The sequence below is a fragment of the Bombus bifarius genome, unplaced genomic scaffold (genome assembly GCF_011952205.1).
Source record: "Bombus bifarius isolate JDL3187 unplaced genomic scaffold, Bbif_JDL3187 scf7180000008193, whole genome shotgun sequence".
Lineage (NCBI taxonomy): Eukaryota > Metazoa > Arthropoda > Insecta > Hymenoptera > Apidae > Bombus > Bombus bifarius.
In genome coordinates this window covers 204,954-232,099 of record NW_022884501.1, presented here as the reverse complement: position 1 = coordinate 232,099, position 27,146 = coordinate 204,954, and the positions used below count along the sequence as shown (strand labels likewise).

The following is a 27,146-nucleotide window of genomic DNA, read 5'->3' as shown; positions in this document are numbered from 1 at the left end:
CCGGTTCGTTCCGTCGAGTCGACCGCGAGCACAGTAGATCGTCGACCGACAACCCCTTCGCGTACGATCATGTCTCGCCACGGCTGATTAAGAGCTCCCTTCTTTTTTCTTCGTCATTTTTTTTTTACCTGTCTGTCTCGGCTCGTACCTCATTACAAACAGTGTAAAGAAGCTCAATCATATCGCCGGAAAGTTTCGCACCTACCGATACATATCGACGTTTCGCGGCTTGCAGTGTGTGACACGTCAGGCTACTAAGCCGCGTTTATTGTCTTGCTATCCCTCCGTATATATCTTTCTTCGATCCTCTGTCTCCTTCCTATCCTCTGCCTCTCTCTCTCTCTTTTTCTGTTCGTGACCACTCGGAAAAAAGAATATGGATGAGGCGAATGGAAAAATGCGGAGCAAGCACGAGGACGTGGATACTGCGTCCCTCAGCGCTGACATCCTGAACCCCTTTGTGCACCGTCTCGAGCTCGACACAACCTACGACAAGCTCAAGGTCAGTAGTTCTTTGAATCTTCCTGCACGCGAAAATGCTCCATGGAATCGATGTTCACGCATTGGACCCGAATATTTCAGGGGGTTGTCAAGGGCGGGGCGGGGAATTTTACGATCGTTCCAACAACGTTTACGTCCGCCACTTTTCGGCTACCACTCTATACTTTCTACGTTACACATGCCGGTCTGTGTATAGATGAACTTGGTAGACGGCTACCATCTGGTTCGTAAAAATAGAACGAATTTTTTCTGAAGCGACGTAACTCTACGTCACGGATACATCATCAAATGTTCGATCTCAAGTGTTTTTCTTATTCGGGAGCCATCGTGTCGCGAACAGTTACGTAAAGTTCGAATCGTTGTTGCGACGTAATGATCGGTTTCCGATTAGGGGCGAAATTTGACGATTGAATCACCTGGTTACGCATGGACCGCGTAACGTTACTCGTTGTGTTAACGAAAATGTATTCTCATGATATTTTAACATCGTTAATGAGCCATCATCGAATGTAGGTATTGAACATCCGATTTTTGAACATTTTCGGCAGAAATGCTCGTATTTCGTATTAATCGTAAGTTCTCATGAACTCCTTTTATACATATATAGTATTATCTGTTGTGTTATAAACCTTATCTGAATTAAAGTCGATCTTTTAAAGATCTTGTTTTGAACTCGGAAATATATATAGATAAAATGTATAGATGATTTTGATTAATTTAATGTAGATGAATTATTGACATTAAATGAAGAAATCAGAATTTTAATTGACTGAATATAAATAATAACATACATGATTTGCTTTAGAAAAAGTAAATGTCATAAAAGATAAGATTCAAAGATATTGTTTCCTTTTATGATAACGAAGACTAACTGCAAAAACTGTTTAAAGTTTTTCGCGTTTACGTGCACACGGTTTTGACACCTTGACATTATCGAGTTATCGACATTTTCTAGCTGTTCTTGTCATTTGAAGTGATACAACTTCGCTATGGATGTGATCGAATTTTTCAGCCTCAAATACACTACGATTCATGTAAATCAGCTTACGAGCTATTGAACTTCCCTCACCACAAATATTTTAGCTAAGCAAAAGTAGATTAAAACGTGAATTCCTCGTAAAATCTATATCAAAAAATTGTGAAAAATACCTGTGAATTTTATATGGACGTATTGTACGATTCGTCAAACGTTAATGACAAATCAATGATTTCATCGATCGTTTATACGATCGCTCGATATACATTTACTGTAACAATGAAATGTTTCTTCATTGACACACATTGATAAATATTACAAAATACCATCTTTTTCAACTGTTGCATTTTAATATCATAATCAGTAATAACAAAAACCATTGATTTCACTTTGCCGAAAGGAAATTAATTTTTCGGAAGATTTTTATTGAGAAAAATCGAACAATGAATTAAAATAGAATTTAATGTAATGATTATTGCTCTTCTTATTTCTTCCGCTACCGTTTCGTAACTTGATCTACCTTCTTAATACAATTTTTGGTAATAGAAAGGCTGATTGGAAAAGTAATACAAATACATCTTTTCAACTATGTAAGTGTATTAAATGAGATAAAATTTGTAGTTACGTAGGAAAGAAGCGATACAAAAATATTTCTCATGACGATAGTAACACTCATTTCATCAACGTTTAAATATTTTTAAATATACAAAACTTTTTCTATGAAAATATAGCTTGAAGATTTTATTACTGACGTACCATTTTTTCCATTGAGTTATACGTATAATGATTGAAGATCATAACTAAATTCAATTAAATTAATCAAAACCTATTTAAAAAAACCGAAGAGCAATTTAATCCTAAGCAATCCGTTATCAATGAAATGCTTACAATTCCTTCCAGGTGTTACATTCTGTTTTAAGAGTAAAAATCTTTTTTGAATACCAAAAGTAAATCGTAGATATTCTTCTACGAATTAATTATGTTTATAGGAACATAATTAAAAATATCGAACATAAATAGAAAACAATTTCATCATAAATATTATAAGTAAACCGCGGATTTTTATGATTTCATGGGAAATTTAAGAGTACAAAAATGAATATGACGCGCATAATATCCAAAAATGTATCTATAAAATATCTAAAGTGGAATACCTATTATAATTAATATTCAGCCAATAATACAGATACTGTTTAACTTTGGTTTCTTTAATTGTGGTCATAAATATAATTGTTACGAATACTATGGATATTATATAAATATATTTTTCCATACTATCTGTACTCTTGAATTTCTATGTATAAAAATATGTAAATGTATAAAAACCAGCTATTTAATCGAAAGATTTTATGGCTTCCGGCCACAAATTCTCAAAAATTCGTCTGACGTGGTAATTAGCACGCATGTTCACTATCTTACAGCGACTCGTGCAGGCGCATAACTTAAACGCACCATGAGATGCACTTTTTTGAATAGAAGAGGCTCAGAAAGCGTGCTGCATCGCATTTGATGCGGGCATCACTGCCTCTACATTGTAGACCGTATATATCACGCAATCGTCAGAGATGAAACAAGTTAAAAGATCGCGTTCTCTTTATTCCACGACTCTTTTAGTTTCGTTTCTTATTCGCTTTTTAAACCTGTCGAGCATCCGGATTTCACTACGTGTTTAAAAACCGTTTTGTACCACGTACAAAGTCTGCATTTGAAATTTTTCCCTTTTACTGTCTTTTCCTTTTATGTGAAATAGATGACCGGATGATAATAAAATTAATCGTTTTAAACAGTTGCTCTATCGTTGGTCTATCGTAGTAGTGAAAAATACTTTGTAAAAAAACGGAGAAACAGATGAAGATACGGATAAGTTACAGATAGGTTGAATTTGGATTCTAATTGACAGATGATCTTCTTACTCGACGACTATAGCATAGACAAAGTGCACTGATTAGACAAGTAAGTTTATTTATAAATAGAATCCTATCATATGATGAAATGACGAACATTCATTTCTTAAAGATATTATTAGTAGAGCTATACTTTGTCTATAGCCATAACGTTAATATTAGGCACATAAGTTAAAATTGTGTTAACATTAAATATGACGCTATATTATAGGCACACGTTAATCTGTTCATGCCAATTAAAATAATAATTAATACTATGTTTCCATATATCTTTTCAAGATCAAACATTATGTATTTTCACATTTCATGACAAACAACAGAGTTGACATCACATAAATTATTTAAAAAATGTCTCTTATCATGTCATAAAGGATAAAGCATTTTTTTTTTATTTATCATTATAACCCTTATCTTTTGGCTTAACATTGATCATAAAATCTATATGATATTTATCTATAAAATAATTTTCATTAATAATTCTTAATAATATTGATGTCTTTTAACGTTATCCCTTTGCTAGGACAACAAAAAAACTATATTAATAACAAGCACTAATACAAAAATATCATTAATATATGCCATTTAAATCTACGATAGGTAACATTAGTATAAAAATGAGGGAACATCGTAAAAAGGAAATTGAAGTACATGTAGGTCAACCAAAATTATAATTAACGATATATTCCTTTATATCTTTCCGCTATAGTATAAAATGTATACATTTCCACATTTTATAAATTACTGTGCCAAATTATGAGTTTTCTTAAATTCAGTGTGAAATACAATTTTCTATAATTTATAGGTAAACCATTACCAAAGAAAGATTTATCAAATTAGTCACATTGCTACGCGAATTATCTGTATATTATCTTATATACTTAGGAGTATAAGAAACGCATGATGCAGATACATATTGTAACAATTTTAACGGCATCATTCGATCTTATCCACTAGGGTAGGTACCGTTAAATTTGATGCGTACATTAAGCGAAATTGCATCGCGCAGATGGTTCGATGAATAACCACATATATCGTGACAGAAGCATTTCGTTGCTTTGTCATAATCTAATAAGAAAAGAGGTGCGACGATGAACATATGGTTAAAAAGAAAAATTCTCTGGTAGCTAGATATAGAAAAGAAGATCCGATAATAAGTACATATATCATAGGCGATAAATAGTATATACCAGATACATTGTTATTTTACGTATATAATATTGTAGGTGTAAGTTGTTTGATTTCTTATTTTTGTTAATTTATATTCACAAACATAAAACATATTATAGAATTTTGCAAACAATAAAGCTTCCACTTGCCATTCCTATTGCAACACTTCTTCTCTAAAAGTTGTTCCTTTCTTTAAGTGATAAATTAGGATGTAATATTTTTAACGTAATATCATCGTTCTTGACACCATTTTAATTCTCGCACAAATGACGGCTGTGCACACGAATCGAACTTTCTCCGTTTGAACTGGACATACCGGAACCAGCGTAGATAGAAATAACGTAGTATTACAAAGGAATTATAATAAAAGTTATTTTTCTTTAATAGTGCGAATTTCAATAAGTTGTGTTCCCGTACAAGAGGCTTTTCGTTGGCCTTTGTGCGTTTATTGCAGAGATATTATGCAACAGGAACTCGATAGTATGAAAAGATATTGCCATAGAATATTGCAAAGAGATTCTATAGTTGACACAACGTTGGTCATTTCAAATTACAAGAAAAAGGCATTTGTATTCATAACAAGAAAAAAGTGTATTTCTCAAAAATTGTTCTTTGCATCGTATAGATAAGATGTATTTGTTTCACATTTATTTGTATTTCTAAATGTCAAAGATAAATTAAAGATGTTATTTTCTTTAAAATAATTTGATATTACAACGCGTGCAAAGATTTTATAATAAAATTAACAATTTATATGAGGTGATAACAAAGGCTGATTTCGATTAATCATGTAATGTAAGAAATGAGAAATGTGAAGGTTGAAATTCAGTTAAAATAGACGATAAAATTTACTTTTTAATAATAATATTTAAATAATATATGATACGATATAATAATCTCTTAATTACGATCAGTTACAAGTTGCTGTATTATTTTTAGTTGCAAAATAGGAAAGATATTTTTAATATTTACTAACATTTTACCACATCGTGTATATGTTATAAATATAAAGAAGACACAGCTATTAGGTTAAGTAAAAAGTTCTGAGCGTTTTTCGCTAGATGTCTTTAGTGAGCCATATCTCACGATGTGCACATCGCATCGAGTCATAGTATACACCGATTTCAAGGTGATATTACGCATCAAAAAGGTTCTTTGTCAGTTTTGTGTTCGGTGAAGCCAGTTGTGTGTTACAGCGTTCGAAAATGGAGATAAAAAAAGAGAAAATTCGATACATTCTTCAGTACCACTACGACCAAGGTGAAAAGGCGGAGCAGGCGGCCAAAAAAATTTGTGCTGTTTATGGACCCAGTACAGTATCGAATGCAACAGCAAAGCGGTGGTTCCAACGATTCCGTTCTGGTAATATGGACGTCGAAGATGAGGCACGCTCTGGTAGGCCAATCGTCGAAAATGTGGATAAAATCATGGAAATCGTCGAGTCGGACCGGCATGTGAGCACTTATTCCATTGCCCAGGAACTGAAGATTAGCCAGAAAACCGTTTGGAACCATTTGCATAAGGCTGGTCTCAAGAAGAAGCTCGACGTATGGGTGCCACATGAATTGACGCAAAAGAACCTTTTGGACCGAATTGATGCCTGCGATTCTTTGTTGAGACGTAACGAAATCGACCCATTTTTGAAGCGGATGGTGACTGGCGATGAAAAATGGGTCACATACGAGAACAACAGCCGAAAAAGATCGTGGTCCAATCGCGGTGGGCCGGCCCAAACGATCGCCAAGCGTGGATTAACGGCCAAGAAGGTTTTATTGTGTGTTTGGTGGGATTGGAAGGGAATCATCCATTATGAGCTGCTCCCATCGGGGCAAACACTTAATTCGGACCTCTATTGTCAACAACTGACCAGACTGAAGCAGGCGATCGACCAGAAGCGGCCAGAATTGGCCAATAGGAAAGGTGTTGTGTTCCATCAAGACAACGCCAGGCCGCACACATCTTTAACGACGCGTCAGAAGCTCCGAGAGCTTGGCTGGGAGGTTCTATCGCATCCGCCGTACAGTCCAGACCTGGCACCAAGCGATTATCACCTTTTTAAGTTTTTGCAAAATTTTCTTGATGGTACAAAACTGGCCTCAAGAGAGGCTTGTGAAAATGAGCTGGTCAAGTTTTTTACCAATAGGGACGAGGACTTCTTCAACCGCGGAATTATGAAATTGCCTTCAAAATGGACAAAAGTAATCGAACAAAACGGCGCATATTTAATCTAAATCGAATAATCTTGACTATGTTAATTTCATCGTCGAAATAAAGCGAAAAAGCGCTCAGAACTTTTTACTTCACCTAATATTTAGAGCCTGTAAAATGGTATCCTATTATAGTAAACAGAAAATATTCAGGTAACGCATATGTAATTGATATTGAATTCCGAAGCCTCTAAATATCCTTTCAGTCGGCAAGAAAATCTCTTTAACTACGACAAGAAAATCTGACGATGGTATACTCTATCGGATTCACGATATGCTTCCGGTATTTACCGGTTGTAACTTTTTTCCATATAAATTGGCACAATAAGTATATATCGAGATGCAACAAATTATCAAATTTCATGTAATTAAAACAAGTATCTAATAAATTAATTCACCTTCGATAACAATTTAAATTATATAAAATATATGTTGATTTTAATTTTTAACTTTTATTTGTAAATTTTTAGATTATTAAAAATTTACAAGTAAAAATATATGTGTATTAATAGTCTACAACAGAATCATTACAATGTATACTTTGTGAATTTGTTCACCTAGTTAAGTACAGAATAAACTAGATTTCACATTAAACGAGGCTAAAAATTGTTAAAAATAAATACTAAATAAGAAGTACGAAGATAATTTATACAGAAAAAGACGAATAAAAATATTACCGGTGACTTTTCAACGCAATTTCATCGTTGCGTTTCACGTTTTACTTTCACGTCGTTTAATCTTTCTTAAGGTAAAAGATATGAAAAGACTTCAGTAAAATGAAAGGATATTCTATCTTATCATCGATAAATATCGTGTTTGGCAAATTTTGATCGGTTGCACAAAAACGCGCCAAATACTGACGTGAAGAAAATGAGCGATGTAAAACGGCTGGAAAAACAATTCTCGTCAATTTTTGCTGGTAGAAGAGCAAGTCTTTCGCCTGCGCGAAATGTGGGTCACAAGTACGTAGAGAACTTACTCCGTGGAACGTATTCTTTACAAAGAGCAAAAAAAAGAGACAGAAAAACAGTCCTAGAATTTTCTCCCCTTTTTTTATAAAAATTATACCGGGGAAAAATTATGCTTGACGGTAATAATCGAACCAGCGAATTATGCATGTAATCTTTACATTTCCGGTTATTTAGAAAAGAAAAAACACAAAAATGTAGTATTAACACCTATAAATGAGTATTGAAATATTTCTGTGCAAATGTAGTCATAGTATTTAATTATCTAAGAGTTTAATACGTCATGCCGAGAAATATCGTCATTGCTAATAGAATACAGGAAGTTTAATAAAAAAGCGTTAGGTAATCCTAATATTATTTTAATCGCAGTTAAATGACTCTCGTGAGGTTTATTTAAAAATTCATCATATTTTTGATCACACGGCACGTGACATTTAAATATACGCATATCTATATGTACACCGTATATATACGTAGAACTATGTACATAGTTTCTTCTGATTCAATAACGCCGATTGTAAAAATAACATAACTAAAAGGTACGAGGGAAATCATTATAGAGTTGGTAAAAATTGTCTATAGCATATATACATATTTCTATCAAATGTTTTGGAAATATCTTATCGGTTGCGCAAAAATATTAGTCGCTCTCATAAAGTTCTCATATTTTATGATATGTTTCACGTATGTACATACAGATTCGGCACATACGGCATGAAAAGCTCCTTGTCGATACACGTTTGAAAATTCTCACATTTAAATCACTTGTTTTCCTCGTCTTCGTCGTCCTGAAGAGCCTTGACACAATTTCTGACCGTCAACCCAAATAGCTATGAGTTCATTAATTCACAACGTAATGTTATACACGGTAGATTAAATTCGTGCTTCGTGCTTCGTTCACGTGTTTTCCGTCTCATTACAGCATATACAACACGTATCATTGACGATGTTCAATGAACAACCTTCTAGATTTCGTACAAATACCTTGCTCGACATTGAGAAGTTCATTGAAAGTTTCTGAACGAAGTCTTACGTAGATGCCGCTCATTCTTTTCGAATACTAATTGTTAATTTAGCAAAGACCTCATTCGATCAATTACGTCTTTGACTGTACTTAATATTTGACCATGAATACACTTATAAAATCATGGTTCTCGCAGCCTCATCCAATGTTCGTTTTCAGGCAAAGTATTTTTGTTTGAAAATTATAAGAACATTATAAGAAATGTACCCTAAGAATTTGTTCTCGTTATATTTATGAAAAATGCAGGTCAAAATGGAAAGGTTTTAGCAAATTTTTACTGTAATAAAATTATAGTAAATGAAATTCTAGTAAAATAAAATATATGTATGAACATTATTTGTTAACCCCACGTCTTATTTTTACAAACATCGTCTGCATACTAAGTCGTTTAAGCCCACGCAATTCTTTTTTAGGTTTTTGTCGTTTGAAAAATCCAAAAAGATTTTTGAATATTCTCCCAAGTATCCAGAATATCATCCAATAGTTTTTATTACTACATTTTACCTTAATCTTTTTAAGCAACGCAAAATTCAAACAAGAATTTCGAAAAAATGAAAAATTATAAAAAAATTTATGATTAATTACCGAATAACATTTGGATCTTTGGATTCGTACACTACCAGGTATGACCTGGTATAAGAAAACGATGGCATGACAGCCTCGGCTTAGAAAAGTATAATTATTTTAATAATCGAAAATGGTCAAAATTTTTCACCATGCGTCGTCGGAAACATTATCGTAAGTCGAAAAAATACCGATCTAATAATTAAGTAACCATTTTTAAAGCATATAAACATTTAAAAACCAACCAAAAATCGCGAAAAAGCAAAACTTTCAAACTTTTGAAAACATTAATGCGGTCTTCAATTTAAGTCATCCATGATCAACATGACAATACTAGACTAAACTTTATTTTAGAAATAGGACGAGGTCTCGATTCTTTGCAACCTTCGAGCAACTACAAAAACAAAAACAGTTTATCTCAAAGACGAGCAAGTATGCAAACGATAGATTTATTTAAAAAATTACTCTAAATATTTTTCATCCATTTAGATATATTTATAAAATTCCTTTGTCATCGCATTGTTGATCTATCGAACATTTCAATGTCTTTCAACACCTATAATAGTAGTACCTAATTAAAGAGATAAAAATCAGTATTCTTATTTCCTTATTTTCTCTCAAGATCTAGGTTAAGATTTTCCATCATTTAGAGATACGTATCTCGTGAAAATTTTAAGAGAAGAAACTATACGATCAAAGGTGCACATAAGTGGCGAATTTCACTATCAGCGTCTTCTATGGAACTTAGTAACATGTCTAATAATTGGTTGTAAGGTAGTCACAAGCAAATAAATATTTTCTAATGATAAAACGACAAGATTTAATGCATGGTTTGTATTTATAATTGCACAGTCTGCAATATCACTAAAAGTTTATTATTTACTTTCTCTCATAAACGTAACTTTACGGAAATTGTTTTCGTGAACAGAAGACAAAAAGCAAAATGCAAAAACGATAGTTTCGAGTCGGCTGAAAGCGAATAGACTAATGATCTTTGCCTCGTAAACATTCACCGATCTTTCTCTTTGAAAAGTTTTTAAGCGAGAAGGGGAACGAGAAATCGAACATAACCGACGAAACTGTCAGATCAATTTTCACCGTCACATTTTCAGTTTTTCGATTGATCTACTAGTCTGTATAATATTCGAGAGTAATATGCAACGCGAACAAAGAAGAGCAGAATATAAAAGGTGCAGTTATAGGCTACTTGCAAGTGACCTAAATACAATCATTTTGAAAATGCTGATTTCATAGAATAGTTATTCGACGAAATGCACGATTTAGATTTCGAAATTTTCATAGATAATTTTAATATACACGCGTAATTTATTTCTCAGACATTAAGTTTGTAAGAAGTTAAGAAACGTACATGTTCTTACATTGATAGTTTACGATAAATGATCATGTCGAAGTATATTAAAATTCGTGTTACTTAAAGTTATACATTACTATTACACATTATTATTTCGTCATACAAAAAAGAATACTGTAAAATGTTTTTTTTTTTAATTCATAATTTCATTAAATTTATTTCACTAAATACGAGATCGTAGAGAGTATAAACAATATCAGTTTCTCGAGGTAGTTATGATCAAGGTAGTTCTTTGTAATAATAAGACGAATCCACGATTTTTCCATAATCTGACGTATATAGAGCAGAAATATTTCTAGTGGGAAGACAAGAGATTAAATGTGCAGATTTCTGAGGAAGATAGAGTGTTAAAGAAGTTATTTGTATATAGCCTTGGTGTTCAAAGTCACAGATGAATGACACATACATTATGTATGAATAGATGAGAAATTAAACAAGAAGCCGGGGGCATTGAACACCGATTCACTATTGTATGCCTACATATAGTAATCTCATGATTTCATACTTCAAAATCCAAAGGTTTCTAAATTCAGTGTGCGTCCTACTTAGAATATATTTTCATAGAGGCTATTGCATACCTATCTTGCTAAAAATGTACATGAAACAATTTTTTAAGGTCAAAAATGGTCATGGGAACATGCTTTAGAACAACAAATTGCTAAAACACTAATTTAAACATGCAATCAATAACTTTATTATCCCACTTTTATTAATAACTCCAACTTTATATCGAGTACTTTTTTTATACGATAGAAATAAAAGTTTAATTAAAAATTGTAATTTTCTCCTCCCCCTTCCTCTCTCTTCTTCAAGATATCGAATTGCAAAAAATATGGACAAGATAAAGACACTGTCCATTTAATCGACTACATTGTATTCAAACATTTATCGCGTCTAGTATTACCAGTCGCATAGTAACAATTTGGCCAATTAAAGTCTGCACTTAATTACCGCCGACGTCATAAAGAAAAAGTGAAACTTGAAATACAATTTAAATTACTCAGGCCTTTTGTATTCGTTAAAAGTCAACTTACAAAGAGGAATATCTGCTAAAAGAATTGTAAAAAAATAATCTATGCATAATCTTTTTTCTTGTTTTGAAATAGAACGTGAAAAGGAATTTCATTTGTTAGGAAGCTCAAAGTGTCGAAAGGATTACTCGGTCGTAACCTCGATCTTGAAAGTTTCTTGTGTGCGTGTTATGTAAATACATGTGCGTCTCTCTGTAATACATGGACGAAATGAAGTTAACAGGTGAGATGGAGCCTAACGGAACGACTGAACGGTACTCTTTCTCCTTTTTTACTCTTCGCTCTCCCTTCCGTCTTTCTACGCCTTTACGTTCCTCTCTTTATCGGCCGAACCAAACAGCATCCTAAATCATCTACAGTACCGTAGCCTTGGCCCACTGAAGAAAGAAGTAGTTCTTCTCGTCGAGAAAGAAAAGTTCACTCGGTTAATTCAAAATTTATTTGTTCGTTAGATATCGATTAATTGGCCATCCATTTTACACATGAACCTTCTTTGGAGCAAATTTCACGTGTAAAAATGTTAAAACGAAATTGTAGATACAGGGCGTCGTACGAAAAAGTTATCGAAATTCTTAGATTATTAAATCGTCGAACAACCTTGCAAAAAGCGTGAGCTCGATTAACTTAAAAAAAGAAAAGATGTTTATCGTACATTTATTTGTCAATAATGTATGTTTACAAAAAGTAAAATTATCTATTTACGACAAGAAGCATCTTCTCTTGGAAAGAAATTTGGAATGCAGGAAGTTCTGAAAATACTACAACGAAATAAACGAGATCCAATGATAATCTGACGTGATGATAATTGGTGTGAAGTAAAAGTCTGCAAATAGATGGAAAGGAGGTTAAAAAAATGTTATATAAGTAATCAGCACAAAAGGTCGTCGTCCTTTTCATCGCTCCTTGTCATCGAAGGTAGGCGATCAAAGTTTATCGATTGTCACGCAAAACGAGCTCTATCGAATATTTGTGGCGTTACTCATTGTCCGCTGATGAATGTACAAAATGTGCTGATCTAGGTTTTGTTAGCCTTATCAGCGAAATACTTGTCCATCCTCCAATTTAAGTCACCGTCAACTACAACTGAAAATGGCCTAAAGCATTACCTTCAGGTAATCGCCAAATAAAGAACCCCGAACCTTTCCTTTTTGACCTGCTCTAACATTTTCTTCCTCGAGAAACGATTTGGCAAATGACCTGCCGCTTTCTGACCTGGGTTCGCTCGCTTCGACGTCGAATTTTGCTCGAAAAATTTTGGAATATTTTATGCTACGTGAGTTTGTCGCAAATTAAAACTATCGACCAGTTTTGACGTTTTGAAATACACATAAACTGGAGTAGTACATTACACACCAGTTCGTAATTATTAGGATATTTAGAAAAATTTAAGTAAACTGGAACGTACCATTAGGAAATTGTTAAAATATTTGAGAATTATTATTTTCCTTGGAAATCTCGTTAATTTATTACAATAAAATTATTGTTTTCTAGTCCATATCTGTCGTGTCTTTCGATAGCCATTTTCATTAATTTTGTACATTCGTATTATTATTGTATTTGATGTAATTCAATTCTATATATGCTACGAACGATCTTATAATACAGATTCAGATTTTCAATGGACATTTTCTTCCTAATTCGTATGAAATTTTTTCAGTAAGATTTACGTTATCAGCTTCAACACGTAATTATTATAACTTACTATGTTGTTGAGCCTTTGAAAGGTAGTTTTAATAAATTTTTGCTTATATATATTGGATCGCAGTCATGCATGTATTTTAATGCATTAAAATCATATTTTATGTAGTTTATCTAGAAAATCGCAAAATAATGCAATTCAAATTTTCAGACAAATCATATCCAAAACTCAACTGAAATACGAATATCTGAAACTTATTTGAAAATTATATAATCATTAATGTATTATAAAAATAGAGTGACAGGCTGTACAATCTATTTAGAAAAACATAAAATAAAGCTACATGAATATCAAAACAAAAAATTATCCAAATCCTAACCGAACTCTACATTTTATCAAACTGAAAAGAGTTTATCTTTACAGTTATTCTGTCTTACAGTCTTAAAGTTTCATATGTTTTATTCGATTTAAGAGAACACAGGGTAATATAACGCGAATATCAAAACGAATGATATTTAAATCTCAACCAATCGCAAACAACTAAAACTTTAATTTTATCAAGTTGTGAACAATTTATTGTTAATTTATCAACGATACACCTGTCGTAAAATTAACCAACAACGTATAAACAGGTGCTAGACTACAAAGAGTCGAACGGTACAACGATAAACAGGTAGTGAGCATAAAATCGACGCTTTGACGTACAATCCTTCTCCGAGGGTTGTAGAACTTGACGGTTTTTTCGTCTCTCGACCGCTGTAATACGTTGAAAGTGGTTGTTGAAGCGGAAATGCTTCATGTTTCAGACGGCATTCCTGACGGTAGCACTACTACCATTCAGACTGGCTGCAATTACGGCTCTGGTGATCATGGCCTGGCTCCTGGCTTGTTTAGGTCTTCTTGGATTGTCCGAAGAAGATCTACGTCGCGCACCTCTGACAGGGTGGAGACGGTAAGATACATCAACTTACCGTTACGTTTTTCTTCCTTGCATATATGCATATATATCATCTACGCATCATCTCATTCTCTGATGTTCAGTTTGTAGTCACAACTATCCGCGAGCATCGAGCATTTTATTTAACTTTTGCTTCATTTTCATTTAATGACCATATTCGTTTATTCTATTCTTATGCATGTAAAATGATGAGTTTCCGCTTGCTTCCATTACATTGTGTGCTTGTATATGTTAATTTATTTGATGATGTTAAATATATTCGCGCTTTTAGTCTTCAGAGCTTGTACCGATTATATGTCTATGATAACATTGCATTTGAAAATCACTGAAGAAAATTGAGTAATTTTTATTTTTTTTTTTTAATTTACTATGTTAATCGAGTTCGTGTTATCAAGATCGTTTCTTTTTTCCTTGAACACTTTAAAGATATTGACTATCACAATGTTAATTATGCTAATCGTAATAATAATTACTGTTATATAGCTTCCACCTTTCTTCATACAATTTTATGGATTTATCGTGGGTTTTTAGGAGGCTTACACTTTTGAGCCAGAGTTTCTTTCTTCAAATATATTGCATGAAAATACTACCTTCCAACTACCGAAAGATACTAAAATTATGCAATTAATAAAAATGAACTTACTATATTTCTCCATGCGTTCTTCATTCTTAGTCAGTCTTAGCTTTCATTTACTTCATACTCGCACAGCAAATTATATTTAGGTCGAAACGTTAGTATCATGCCGTCAGACAAAAAATACGCATATTCACTATTTATTTATATGTAGCACGAGCTTTAAGAATTATCCGGTCAGACGTTATTTTTAGATAAATTTTAATTTGATGAGACGTAACGATACGGAGTCACAAAGACAAAATTAGAATTTATGACAAACGGATGCAGTTTATAAGAAAAAATAATACGTAAGTTAATTTAGATCACTATAAAGATGAGCAATGTGCAATCGAGATGACGTGGGTCATATCAAACGTTTAATAAATCCGCAAGTTCCTCTAGAAATTACACAAAGTTTCTAAATCTCAAACTAAGATCATTTTCAACAGAAAATTTCATTTTCAATTCTTTTCTTTTATTCTTTATCTAACAGTTTTTCATGTAGTTTTTATCCTAATATTATAATTTATATTTTCCTGGACCAAATAGAAAGAAATACTGAGGCAATGAATGTCTGTTAAAATTTTCATGATTAAAGAGAGAGATAAGCATATGGTTCCTAGCGAAGGCGTATTATCGTCCAGACGAAATGATGAGGATAAATTGCGGAAATCCCTTGAAGAATTTTATTTCATGGTCATACACTTGAAATGATTGAAGATGTCCAGTGGGGAGAGAGCGTGAATGACCGCGGCGAAGAAACGAGCGAGGATACGATAAAAAGAATAAGTAACGGGAGAAAGTATGCGTCGGATAAGTAGTTCACGTCCGTTTCGGTATGAGCTTCGAATCGAAGTAATTCACAATACGCTTGCCTGAGATGTTTTCGTCGATCGTGTGTCATCATTTCGATTGTTCGATTGTTGCGACATTTAATCGTAGCAAGTAACGTTGCACTTCGCTTTGCTCACAATTCGAACGATACTTCGAACGAGTTTCGCGTGGGAATGTACAATAGATTTTTGAAAATAATTCGAGAAGTTTCATTCAGATAAACGGTACTGCTATATTATTATATTGCGATTAGAAATTTGTATTATTGATTATACTATCATTTTTATAGTAAAAATGAGAGCATTAGTTATTATTTTTTTTTGATAAAATTTAAAGAATGTAGAATACGATTCAATGGAAAATTATACCCACGATTATTTATTGTAATTATAGGTTTCGTTATTTTTTATTAAAATTTTAAATAATTAAATTTTCGTTACATGGTAATGACATTTGGAATTTAGTTCAATGAAAAGGAAGCGATACTTACGTTTATATTGATAATATTTTAGTTTTTTATGTTATAATTCTATCATTTCTAATTAATGACGAGGCTATAACATGAAAATTTGTTTCATTTTACTATGGTAATCATTTAGGTGCATTTATTTGGGTGTGCATAATTGTTTGGATTTCCATAGCAGAAAGTGTGTCAAACTGAATTGCAACTTTCATTAACACTTTCACACGTGGACATTGTTTAGAATAATAAAATCCTCCGTAAGAATACATGAAAAGGAAAAATATTATCGACAAATATTTGTTCACACGCAAATGTAATCGCATTTTGCATAAAACAATGATTATCCTAGCTGCTATTCTACTTTGCACGCCAAATATTAGATACATACCTGGCATTTATTATTAACTGGAAATGCAAACCTCCATGCACGATGTAGAAGTAGAATATTGATTTTATGTTTTATACGTTTTTAGGTGTAGCATACCATGTAGGTTATTAATCCTCTGAAATACATATTTGTAAATATCAATCCTCCAGAGATAATTAATCATCCGGACATTACTTTTCTAATTAAATAATAGACATTTAAAGGAATGTGAATAGCTCGTACTAAAAATATGTTCAAACGAAAAAAAGATCTATTTCCTTCCGAACTTGTAATTTGTATTATTAATTGCTTTTTACGAACGATTAAAATCTAAATTCTCAGAGTCTTTTAAATATATTTGAAGTCTATGATAAAAAGAGAAATTCAGTTATAAAGTAGATTGATAAAATAATTTCATCGGATATTTGAAATAAAGATCGAGTAAACATTTTTCTGTAAGCTTGACTCGTAGTCGGTGAAGCCAAAGTACACGCGATGATTTTCTTTATTCGTGTAATAATCAATATAAACGATACCTTAGATCTAACATACATCGCCGGTGCCTAGTTCCTGATAAAGAATTTAGTAACAAAGTATAGACTTGAGATTCGATGTAATCTTTAGGAAAGTAGTTCAATTGTCCTCTACATATTGTAGGAGAAATCTCAACTGGTCATAAAACGTATATACAATAAATATTCTAAAACTTTGTCCAATTTTGGTTTCACAATAAACATTTTTGTTTCGCAAATGCACTTGTTATCTTTCGTAGATGCTAACGACTGTGTATTTTGTTTATCATAGTAAGTCTTTCTTTTAAAGAAAATTATTATATCCTTATTTTCTTATCGCAAAAATTTTCAAAATAATTTGGAGAAAGGCCATGCATGTCTTGTAATATCAATATATCGAGTAGTTAAAATGCTTTGCATGTTACAATAAGTGCGAAAATATATTACGTGTACAAAATGAATTCATTTTGCCATTTACTGGAATATCTTCCTCCAATCAACCGAATAACGATTTTAATCGAAACAATATGCATAACCTCATTTCTACATCAGTTTAACTATTGGCTATAAATAATTTCATAAAAAATTTATTTTAATCAGCACAGTAGAATCTCGGTTACCAAAAGGAAAATAATAAATTTATACATGCATATCATGCAGTTTCTTCGCTAGAGCTACAAAAATCTTTAATCCACGACTATTCTACATTACTAAATTTCATTTGATAGAAAAGAAAAAAAAAAAGATATAAATAGAGGACGTTGTCGAATAATGCATGTTGTAAACGAAATTCTACTGAATTTTACGATCGTTCTGAATATCGTAAATTGGGAAATATAGATTGCACGATGTAGCAACTAGTAGAATTATATATACTAAATAATATTATTTAAATATATTTACTACAAACAAAAAAATGGAAAAAACAGAGATATGAGAATTATAATCTGCTGGATGATACGAGCATTGTTCATCTGCGGGGGATTTCATCACCTGAAGGTCAAAGGTCGTAAAGCGGAAACAAAGGATGCCCCCGTGTTAGCCCTAGCTCCGCATTCAAGCTTCTTCGATGCACTTCCGGTTGTTTACCTCGGCGGACCGAGCATCGTCGCCAAGGCAGAGATCGGACGCATTCCTTTTTTCGGAAGTAGGTCTCCTACTTTTTGCTCTGTCAAGCCACCAGAGTCGTTGTTCCATCTCGTGGTATTTCTTTAGCACTGTCAAAATTCACATTTCGCATCTAAAACAATGAAATAAGCTAAAGAACTATTGTTTTATAATTTTACAGTTCATTTACGAATTTGTTGCATTTTTTGCTTTTTTTTTTTACTTGACAACTAAATGTTAAGAACTGTGATAGGTATTAGAGATTAATAATAACGAGAATCCTTCAACACGATAATTTACCAAGCGTATAATGACATTGGTGAATCGACATAAGTTACAGGTTATAGATTTCTGTCTTTCTTGGAAATTTATAATTTTGCATTAAATCAACCGATTGGCAATTTGTAAAATTTAGATGTGCAACTTCGTTTGTTTGATATTCCAGCCTGTTGCTGTTATGTTAATAACTTGTGACTTGTAAAATTTCATTAATAATAGCCTGGGCATAAGAGGTCATAGCTTTCTATTTCCTTTCTTGAAAGACGCAACAATGATACTGTGCGAAACAGATTGGAGAATTTTTAAAATACAATTTTAAATAAAAGAAGAAAGTACGTCATTTGCTTGGCTCATTTTAAGAAACATGAAATGGTGGAACACGACTTTTATGCGTCTTATAATACATATGCAAATCTGCAGATCCTCTACCTTATTCTTATAAGTTGAATACTTGAATACGAACATATCCTTTCGTACTCGCTATTTTATATCGATACTTGGCAAAGAAATATGTTGAACTAGAAGCTCGTAAATTGAAAAGTTTCATTAGTATTCAAGAATCCTTGCAGTTTGTATCCGACGACCAAAGAATTTAGCTCAAAGTTAAAAAAATAAAGGTTCTAAAAAAAAACGAATTTTTAAATAGCAATTCGTAAAAATTTCGTTTGATTCAGTTTTCAATCGTATCGTTAAAACGATTTTACTTGCCTACATGTATTGAAAATTATACAGGATCATACTGCTCTTCAAATTTTTGGAAATGCGTAATGTTAATCATAGTAGACATATCAATTGCTAAACTATATATTTGTATACACATGCACAGTTGTGAAAACAGAAAAAAGCAGAGTTATCTAAATTAGGTTAACAGAGAAATGTACATATATATGTGGTGAATGGGAACATCTACATCGTCACTAACAAGCTATGGAATAATGGGCATACCTATGCTATTAACTGATACTATTTAACGTTCTAGAACACAGTTGGAACACATTATTTTCCATTGCGAGGTTCAAAGTGTTACACTTTTAATGCTTGACGCTACCAGCCGCTTCGTATATTTATTCATTCCTTTATTCTCTAATTATTCTATTTTTTAACTTTTCCTTTCTTTCTGTCTATACTTTAACACTGGAATTAATCAAATCGGCAAATTAAAACGACAAATTTCAGATTCTTCATTTTGACAATTATTAAGAACATGCAGATATTTTTGACGAAAGTCTTAATCCTCGTTCAATAACTTATAAACGTTATATTGTTATTTTTGTAGTAACACGGTAACTAGTACTTATCGTTCGAAACATTATTTTGGACACCAATTACAAATCAGTGATTCTAGTGTTAGAGTAATCTCAAAACTGGATGTACCTAATCGTTGCGTATAAAACAACATAAAAGTTCATTCTTCTCTTTTTAACCCTTTCGGGAATTCTTTTGGAATCTTCGAAAAAATTATTTTTTTTTTATTAACCTTCCAATGTACGAGTGAAAAGTAAATTCCAAGAAAGTTGAATGGAAAGAAATGAGAAAAAAATGGCACGACCTAATCGGCCACGACGCAATACGTGCACTGGATGGTTAATGATTAGGGCAATACTGAACAATTATAAGGAATATACGATGCATTAACTACAAACTTCAAAGATAACTACATTTATTGTTTCATTAATCAACAACTTATCAAAGTACAATGTTACGTATTTTCGCAACATAGAGGCCGAAAGGGTTAATTGCTTGGGAAAAAAGGAAAAAGTTTTCCGAAGTATATTTTCCTAGGCGTAATAATATAACAAATGAAAATTGTCGGTACTCGTAGAGTAACGAACTCACGGCTGCGTAAACTTTCTCGTTGCAGTGTCACGTGGCTCTCGGAGCCGTAAAGTTTCACTGTTGTGCAAATAAACCTGATCGTGGAATTTTCTGCTATAATAGGTCACTACAGCTCTACCTATTTGAGATAAAAAGTGCTTGATATATTTTCAGCTCTGTCTACTTTGATGCAATGAGCTATAAGAACCGTGTACCATCGAAAAATGCGATATGATCGCAAAGTTTATATTAGCCAAAAAAGAAAACTTTTGTTTATGCTAAAATTATCGCCAGCTAACTTTCAATTTACGTTTATCGTTAGTTCTTGTCGTGGGTAACTTTACGCTGGTACAATATTCAAGACGTTAATTGGCGCTAATTATATATTTGCACCGATGAAACTGTAAATCACTTCCGTAGAATATGCAACTGAGAGTTCGAGCGAACGAGCACGCGACAATTTTGGATATACATATATACATATACGCAATGAATTTCTGCATGCTTTCGAGCCCATTAATATAACGAGACGATGATTTTCAACGTCGCTAATGCTGCTCGAGATTTCCACAGTTACCTTGTCTTAGAAAGTCGACTCGAAGAAAAGAGCAGAGTAACGTGGCCCACAGAAACTTCGAGCAACGTTACATGTAAAAATCCAGGCCGCGAAATTCTAAAAAGCTGCATTGTCTTTTTCGATCTTTTGGCTATCGACTCTTCGTTATTTGGCTAATAAACTGCAAAAATTGTTACGATATTAAATTTTGTACGATACGATCTATCAACACCTCCAGAATGCTTCTGTAATAAAACCGTTTGAAACCGGGGTTTCACACCAAAAAGGATTATCTTAAATATTCATAAATTTATTTATATAGTATCGTTCTTTTCTCTTGCGTTTTTATCGGTGAAAACGGGGAAAAAGAAACAATGTTCGCCTTATCAATATCAATATCACCGTAGCGCCAATGAAATACAAATAGTCAAATCAGGATCAACGAATCTCATCCTAAATTCTAAATTTTTTGTCACCAACGAAATTCCTTTGTATAAAAATACGTTGCATGAAAAAAGAAAAAAAAAACAAAAACGAACAAAAAGAGAAAGATATGAAATTATCACTTTTCGAGTGAGCTCTTCGATAATCTCTTAAACAATCCACTCCGTTCAAACGTTCGATTGATAAGCGATCAATGACAAATATTCAGCTTGTATTAAAATTTGGAAAAATAAGAAATAAACGTTGAGCTCGTTAAGAGCGTCTAACGTCCAAACGATGTGTTCTCGAGGCTGAAATCTCGAGACGAAATAAATAGAACGCAAGAAATCGCGTTAATGTAATTGGGATTCGTTAACCATGCTCGATTGAAACCTGCAGCAAAATAGTGCCCTGGCTGTGTTTTATGGGCCGGCTGACATACCAAGCAGGAGGAATGAGAATCATTGTGCGTGGAAGACAGGCGACGAGGGCGGAAGCGCCGATTTTAGTGGTTGCACCCCATTCGACCTTCATGGACGGAGGGATCGTCTACATAACCGGGTTCCCTTCGATCATCGTAAGACGAGAATCAGGATTGAACCCATTTATCGGAAGTATGTGCAAATTATTGAAACGATTTCACGCTCGCTTTCCACGATTAACCCTCTCCGTTAACGGTAGACTAACCGTGGTTGTCGCAACACTTCCGTAAAAGCGGTTGTTCGATAGATCGATGGTTTTAACGAAAACAGTTGAACTAACCGTTTGTAGGATGAAACATAAAACTTGTAACGCACAAACTATTAGAGGTTTTTCTGCGTAAATTCGATTTGATATAGACGATGATAGGGGTTACGTTAGAGCGTTAAAGAGAAAAGTTAGAGACTTGGATGCTTCGTGATACTTAATTCATTGAGAAAAGTAGAAATATTTGATTATGTTATTGAAAGAAAGATGAAATTAATTCTTTTACGAGAGGGAAATTTAATTTTTTATGTGTAAATAATTTACGTTTATTGAAAATGGGTTAAAAATTAATTAAGGAAATAATAAGGAAATATTACATATTAATTTAAAAAACTTAAAAAAGGAAGAAGTATCGTATCATGATAAAAGATTGTCGTTAATATAACGGAGATATAAGATTACAGTAATAATACGTTTACCTGCAATTCGAAGACAACGTTCGTAGACGTGAAATTTCTATTCATTTGAAGTTTTCTTTCACCTCGTGGTGTACACATTTCCCATTCATTGTTCTAACTTAACTACGTTAACTAACGTTGTTGTGGTGCAAATTTAGCTCATTAAGTATTTCTACAAGACTGTATAAAATTATATTTTACACCGAAGCTATTAATATTAGAACCCACATCGATTAAAACGCTCTTTATTCCTTTTTCTCAAAGTTTTCTTCTTTTTTCAATACACCGCATAGTTTTGATATTTTACAGTTTTTCCATTGTTTTCATCATGAAAATTGATTTATGTATTACTGTCAACTATATCGACAGTCTCGTTTACTTATAAATAGAATCGATACGAATACTTATGTTTTGAGTTTTCGGTTCCTGTATTTCGTCTCATTATCTTGTAAAAGAATACGACTCACACTTGAAAACCTCTATTAGTTTAATTGGAAAATCATGAAGTCTTCGAACTTTGATCAAAAGGATGCCCAACCATTTCAATAAGAAATATTTTACCGATACCTAGCAGTAATAAAAGTAGTAGTAGTAATAAAAAGACATAATAGTATAATGATTTGATAACATAAACGTTAAAACTTTTCAACTGTTTTATCGATAGCTTTAATGAAAGTTTTAACGCCTATTGTATGCAAATATCACTGGTAATTTAATGGTTACTTGTACAAATAACGCTTCAAGTGTATCTTTTATCAATTGGAAGAAATTTCCAAAAAAGATAAATTTAATAATAATTTCTTTATGGATTGTCCCATTCGCCACTATATTATCTAGAAATGAAATTTTTTTTTTTAATAAAAAGAAAAAAATTCAGGTTCAAAACATAGCACAGAAAATATGATAAAAAGTAAAAAGTATTATAAAATACGCAGTTTTTATTCACTCTTCTTTCTACATAAATAAAATTTATAGAAAGTAGGTTTCTCTACAGCATATGAATTGCATAACAAATATTGATTTAGGAGTACTACGTTTCCGTTTGTTACATTATGCACTTTTTTATGATGTACTCACAGAGCTTATCAACTATACACAACCGGTCTATGTTTGGAGAGAAGATCCGAATTCACGGCAAAATACTATCAAGGAAATTATCGAAAGAGCTACTTCAAAAGAGGATTGGCCACAGGTAGCCCTCATAAAAATAGTACCTTTATTAAAAATAAGCTTATGAACTCGCTGCAGTCGCTTATTTTCTAAAAATTACTCTTGATATTATGATCCGCATAAATTTTTCAAGTACAGTAACGTAACGTATAATTTTTAAATTAAACGTATATTTTTTTTATTAATTTTATATATAATTTTTAGGTATAATTTTTTTTTAAATTACATAGCGCTCTAAATCGAATTGCAAGGTAATCGTTCATCTGCAACAAAAATTAAAATTAGCATCGGTATTAGTGTTATTATTTGTTAATTAGAAACATCTTAAGAAATACCTCGCTTGAAAATGTGTACAATCTTTTGAATCTCGCGCAATAAAGTCTCATCTTCGATCCCTTATTAGAAAATATTTAAATCAAATTAACAATTTTCTTCTACAGGTGATGATATTCCCGGAAGGTACTTGTACAAATCGATCGTGCCTTATTACTTTCAAATCAGGTGCATTTTACCCTGGTGTTCCTGTTCAGCCAGTCTGCATCAGATATCCTAACAAATTGGACACCGTAACATGGACGTGGGAAGGTCCTGGGGCGTAAGCGTCTTATTCTAAATGTCTTTTTGTAATTAAGATTACTAAATTGAATATTTTAGAAATTAAACGGAAAGATCTCCTGACATTCTGTTTATCAAAATGTTAAATTACAAAAATTTTTATTTCAGATTAAAGCTACTGTGGCTTACATTGACACAACTGAATAGCAGTTGTGAAATAGAGTTCCTCCCTGTTTACAAACCAAGCGAAGCGGAGAAAACAGATCCCAAGCTTTATGCAAATAACGTGCGACGTCTTATGGCGGAGTGAGTACATTTCGTTACTCCAAACAAGTGTTTCTCAATTCTGAAAAGTCATTTAACTTGTCCGTGTTTGACTTAAGTCGAATGTTCATAAGTTACTAACATGTTCAACGATAAAATCTAATAGGAAAATTAATCTAAAATCTATAAATAATCTAATGAATTCAAACTTAATAGAAAAAGAAATGAAAATGAAATCTGTATTTTTTAAAGTACATTGTTAAAAATGGAATTTTATTTATTTTTTAGGGCATTACAGATTCCCGTGTCAGATTATACGTATGACGATTGCCGAATTATTAGCAAAGCTCATCAGCTAAACATACCACGAGCATCCATCATAGTGGAAGCCCATAAACTTCGTAACAAACTCGGGTATGTCGTTGAAACCAAATACATGTGTATAGAAAAATACAAATATATATCATATAATTAATCTTGCAATATATTTCCACAGTTTGGTATCGGCCAAAACGGAAGAGGAGTTAGTTCAGAAGAAAACAGAGAGATTTAACGAAGAAGTTAATTTGCACGAATTTGCGCAAATCCTCAGAATAGACGAAAAAGAGCCTGTTACTCAGCAACTATTTCGGATACACGATAGGGTCTGTATCACTTGTCATATCCTCTCTTAATTAAATTTTGTATACGATTGTTAAAATAGCTATGCTCCGTTTGTAATTCTCCAAACATTCTTTATAAACGTTTCTCATTGTGTATCATATATAGGTACATAGTTCATTGTGTAATTCTAATATAACCAATATTTCACTTTTTGTTATACACAACGCATCACTTACTCATCCTATAACTATTCCAGCATGGAAATGGTAAAATAGATTTGGAAGAATATTTATTCACGGTGTTAGCTACAACAACCGCAAACTCGGAGCTAGACAAAATCGAAACAGCGTTCGAAGTAAGTACCAATAAGAAATAATCTTCTAAATTATTTATCTGCTACATATACGTATTATTTACGTCATAATCAACAGGTATGTGGTACCAAGTCATTATCTTGTATCAATAAAATGGAATTAAGGAAGGCTTTAAAACTCTCATTAAGTACGCCAACGGAAGAATCTGATAAAATTTTTCAGAATGCAAAGATCGATTTTGCTGACACAACAGTAAATTTTGGTATGTTTTACTTAAACCAAGCTGCTATATTAAGATAGAAAGTTATCTTGACTTTATAACAGTAATTACTTTGTTCTCTATTATGTTTGAATAGAATTCGTACTAGCAGCATTATCAGCAAGAGCAGAATACTGTCATATATTCGCTGGTAACCCCGAGACGAGGAAAAAAACTATTTGAGAGTATTTCATCAACTCGTTCCATGCTCATCGAAGATACAGAACACACCGTGTCTGTGGCAGGCCGCTTCTCAATCAGGCATGCTCCAGCCCTGTATAAATTTGTTCAATTCTTGCTGATATTACTACCCTCTCAACGAATAGATAGCCATTTTTATTTAGTATTATTATCGTTGACGAAGCAAGAAGTGTCGTCTTCGTGAGAATTAAACAAGCGACGTACGGAACGAGAAGATTATATACCGATCACTAAAAAGTCGCGTTAAACGAGTCTGGCGTTTGTATAGCACGAATTTTCTTCCTTTTTTCTTTTTCTTTTCCTTAAATCCTAGAAGAAGAACTTATCTCGTACGAATGAAGTCAATTTTCGAAAGGAACGTTAAAATACAGAGTAAAAAAGAAAGCAAGGAAGGAAAATGATACGTATTTATTATTTAACTCGTAATGATGACTTAACATTGTAATGATTTTTTATTTTACTGCGATTTAATTTATGAAAATTTAAACTTTTGTATCGTACCATTTTTTCAATACAAGAATTCATATTGCAAAAAACACGTAGTTATAGAAATATGAAAAAGAGGGAGACAACGGTTGACTTTTTTTTTAATTTATTGCGCAGTTCATACGCATACGATAGTTGTGATATAGTTTTTTTGTTTCGTTCGAATAACAAGGCATAATAAAAGAGAACTACTATGTATTTTCATTCACAGATATACACTTATCGTTGTTACTCACGTAGAGCTTACTGAAAAGCTTTCTTCCCTTTTATTAAAATGTCACGTTAAAATTCAAAGTCATGTACATAAATAGTATTACACCGAAGGTTTCTTAGACGTAAGCAAGTTCCCCAAATCTAACCCGTGTAAAAATTACGAATCACGGCGGGAAAATTGTCCATGCAAAGTAAAATTAGATTTAGAACTATTATCTAGATTGCTCAGGGTATCGATTAATTCGGACGCTATTGAATGTTTCGCGCGTTATATCGTAATAAAACGTACGTGGCCAACAGTTGGCGAGTCATCGATTCATACAAACATAACCAGAGTTTCTAATATGTCTAAGAAAACCGAATATGTTTAGGACAATGCATTTAGAATAAATATACTATAAAATTTATTCTTTGCACGGTAATGATATATGCTACAGTATTTAATATTTAATAAACGTAAATACATATGCATGTATACGGACGTATATATGTACATATATGTATGTAAAATAACGATAATACATTGATCGTGAGATACGAAGTAAATTATTGATCATTGTATATACACATATATATACATATATACGTATACATGGATTATATACATGTAATGTGTATCAACATATATGTATATACGGGAAATTTAATTGTAT

General features: G+C 32.5%; 1 protein-coding gene and 1 long non-coding RNA gene across 3 annotated transcripts; one reads left to right on the top strand and one right to left on the bottom strand.

Annotated features, from left to right (window-relative positions):
- Nucleotides 1-6: 6 nt before the first annotated feature.
- LOC117209760 (lysophosphatidylcholine acyltransferase) lies at nucleotides 7-26,900 on the top strand. 2 transcript variants are annotated; one of them, XM_033452117.1, is made up of 11 exons: nucleotides 7-502; nucleotides 14,160-14,305; nucleotides 21,683-21,897; nucleotides 23,508-23,620; nucleotides 24,039-24,193; nucleotides 24,322-24,459; nucleotides 24,706-24,831; nucleotides 24,914-25,061; nucleotides 25,277-25,375; nucleotides 25,452-25,596; nucleotides 25,691-26,900. In XM_033452117.1, the coding sequence occupies exons 1-11, from the start codon at nucleotides 377-379 to the stop codon at nucleotides 25,774-25,776; spliced, it is 1,497 nt and encodes a 498-aa protein (XP_033308008.1). In that variant the 5' UTR covers nucleotides 7-376; the 3' UTR covers nucleotides 25,777-26,900. The 2 variants fall into 2 exon arrangements, with proteins under 2 accessions (XP_033308008.1, XP_033308007.1); XM_033452116.1 differs by lacking the exon at nucleotides 21,683-21,897 and adding an exon at nucleotides 18,033-18,250 and having other exon boundaries at nucleotides 14-502.
- LOC117209762 lies at nucleotides 22,344-24,041 on the bottom strand. Its single transcript, XR_004487981.1, has 3 exons — nucleotides 23,643-24,041; nucleotides 23,152-23,261; nucleotides 22,344-22,995 (listed from the first exon to the last, which is right to left on the bottom strand). It is a non-coding gene; the product is annotated as an uncharacterized LOC117209762 (long non-coding RNA).
- Nucleotides 26,901-27,146: the final 246 nt, after the last annotated feature.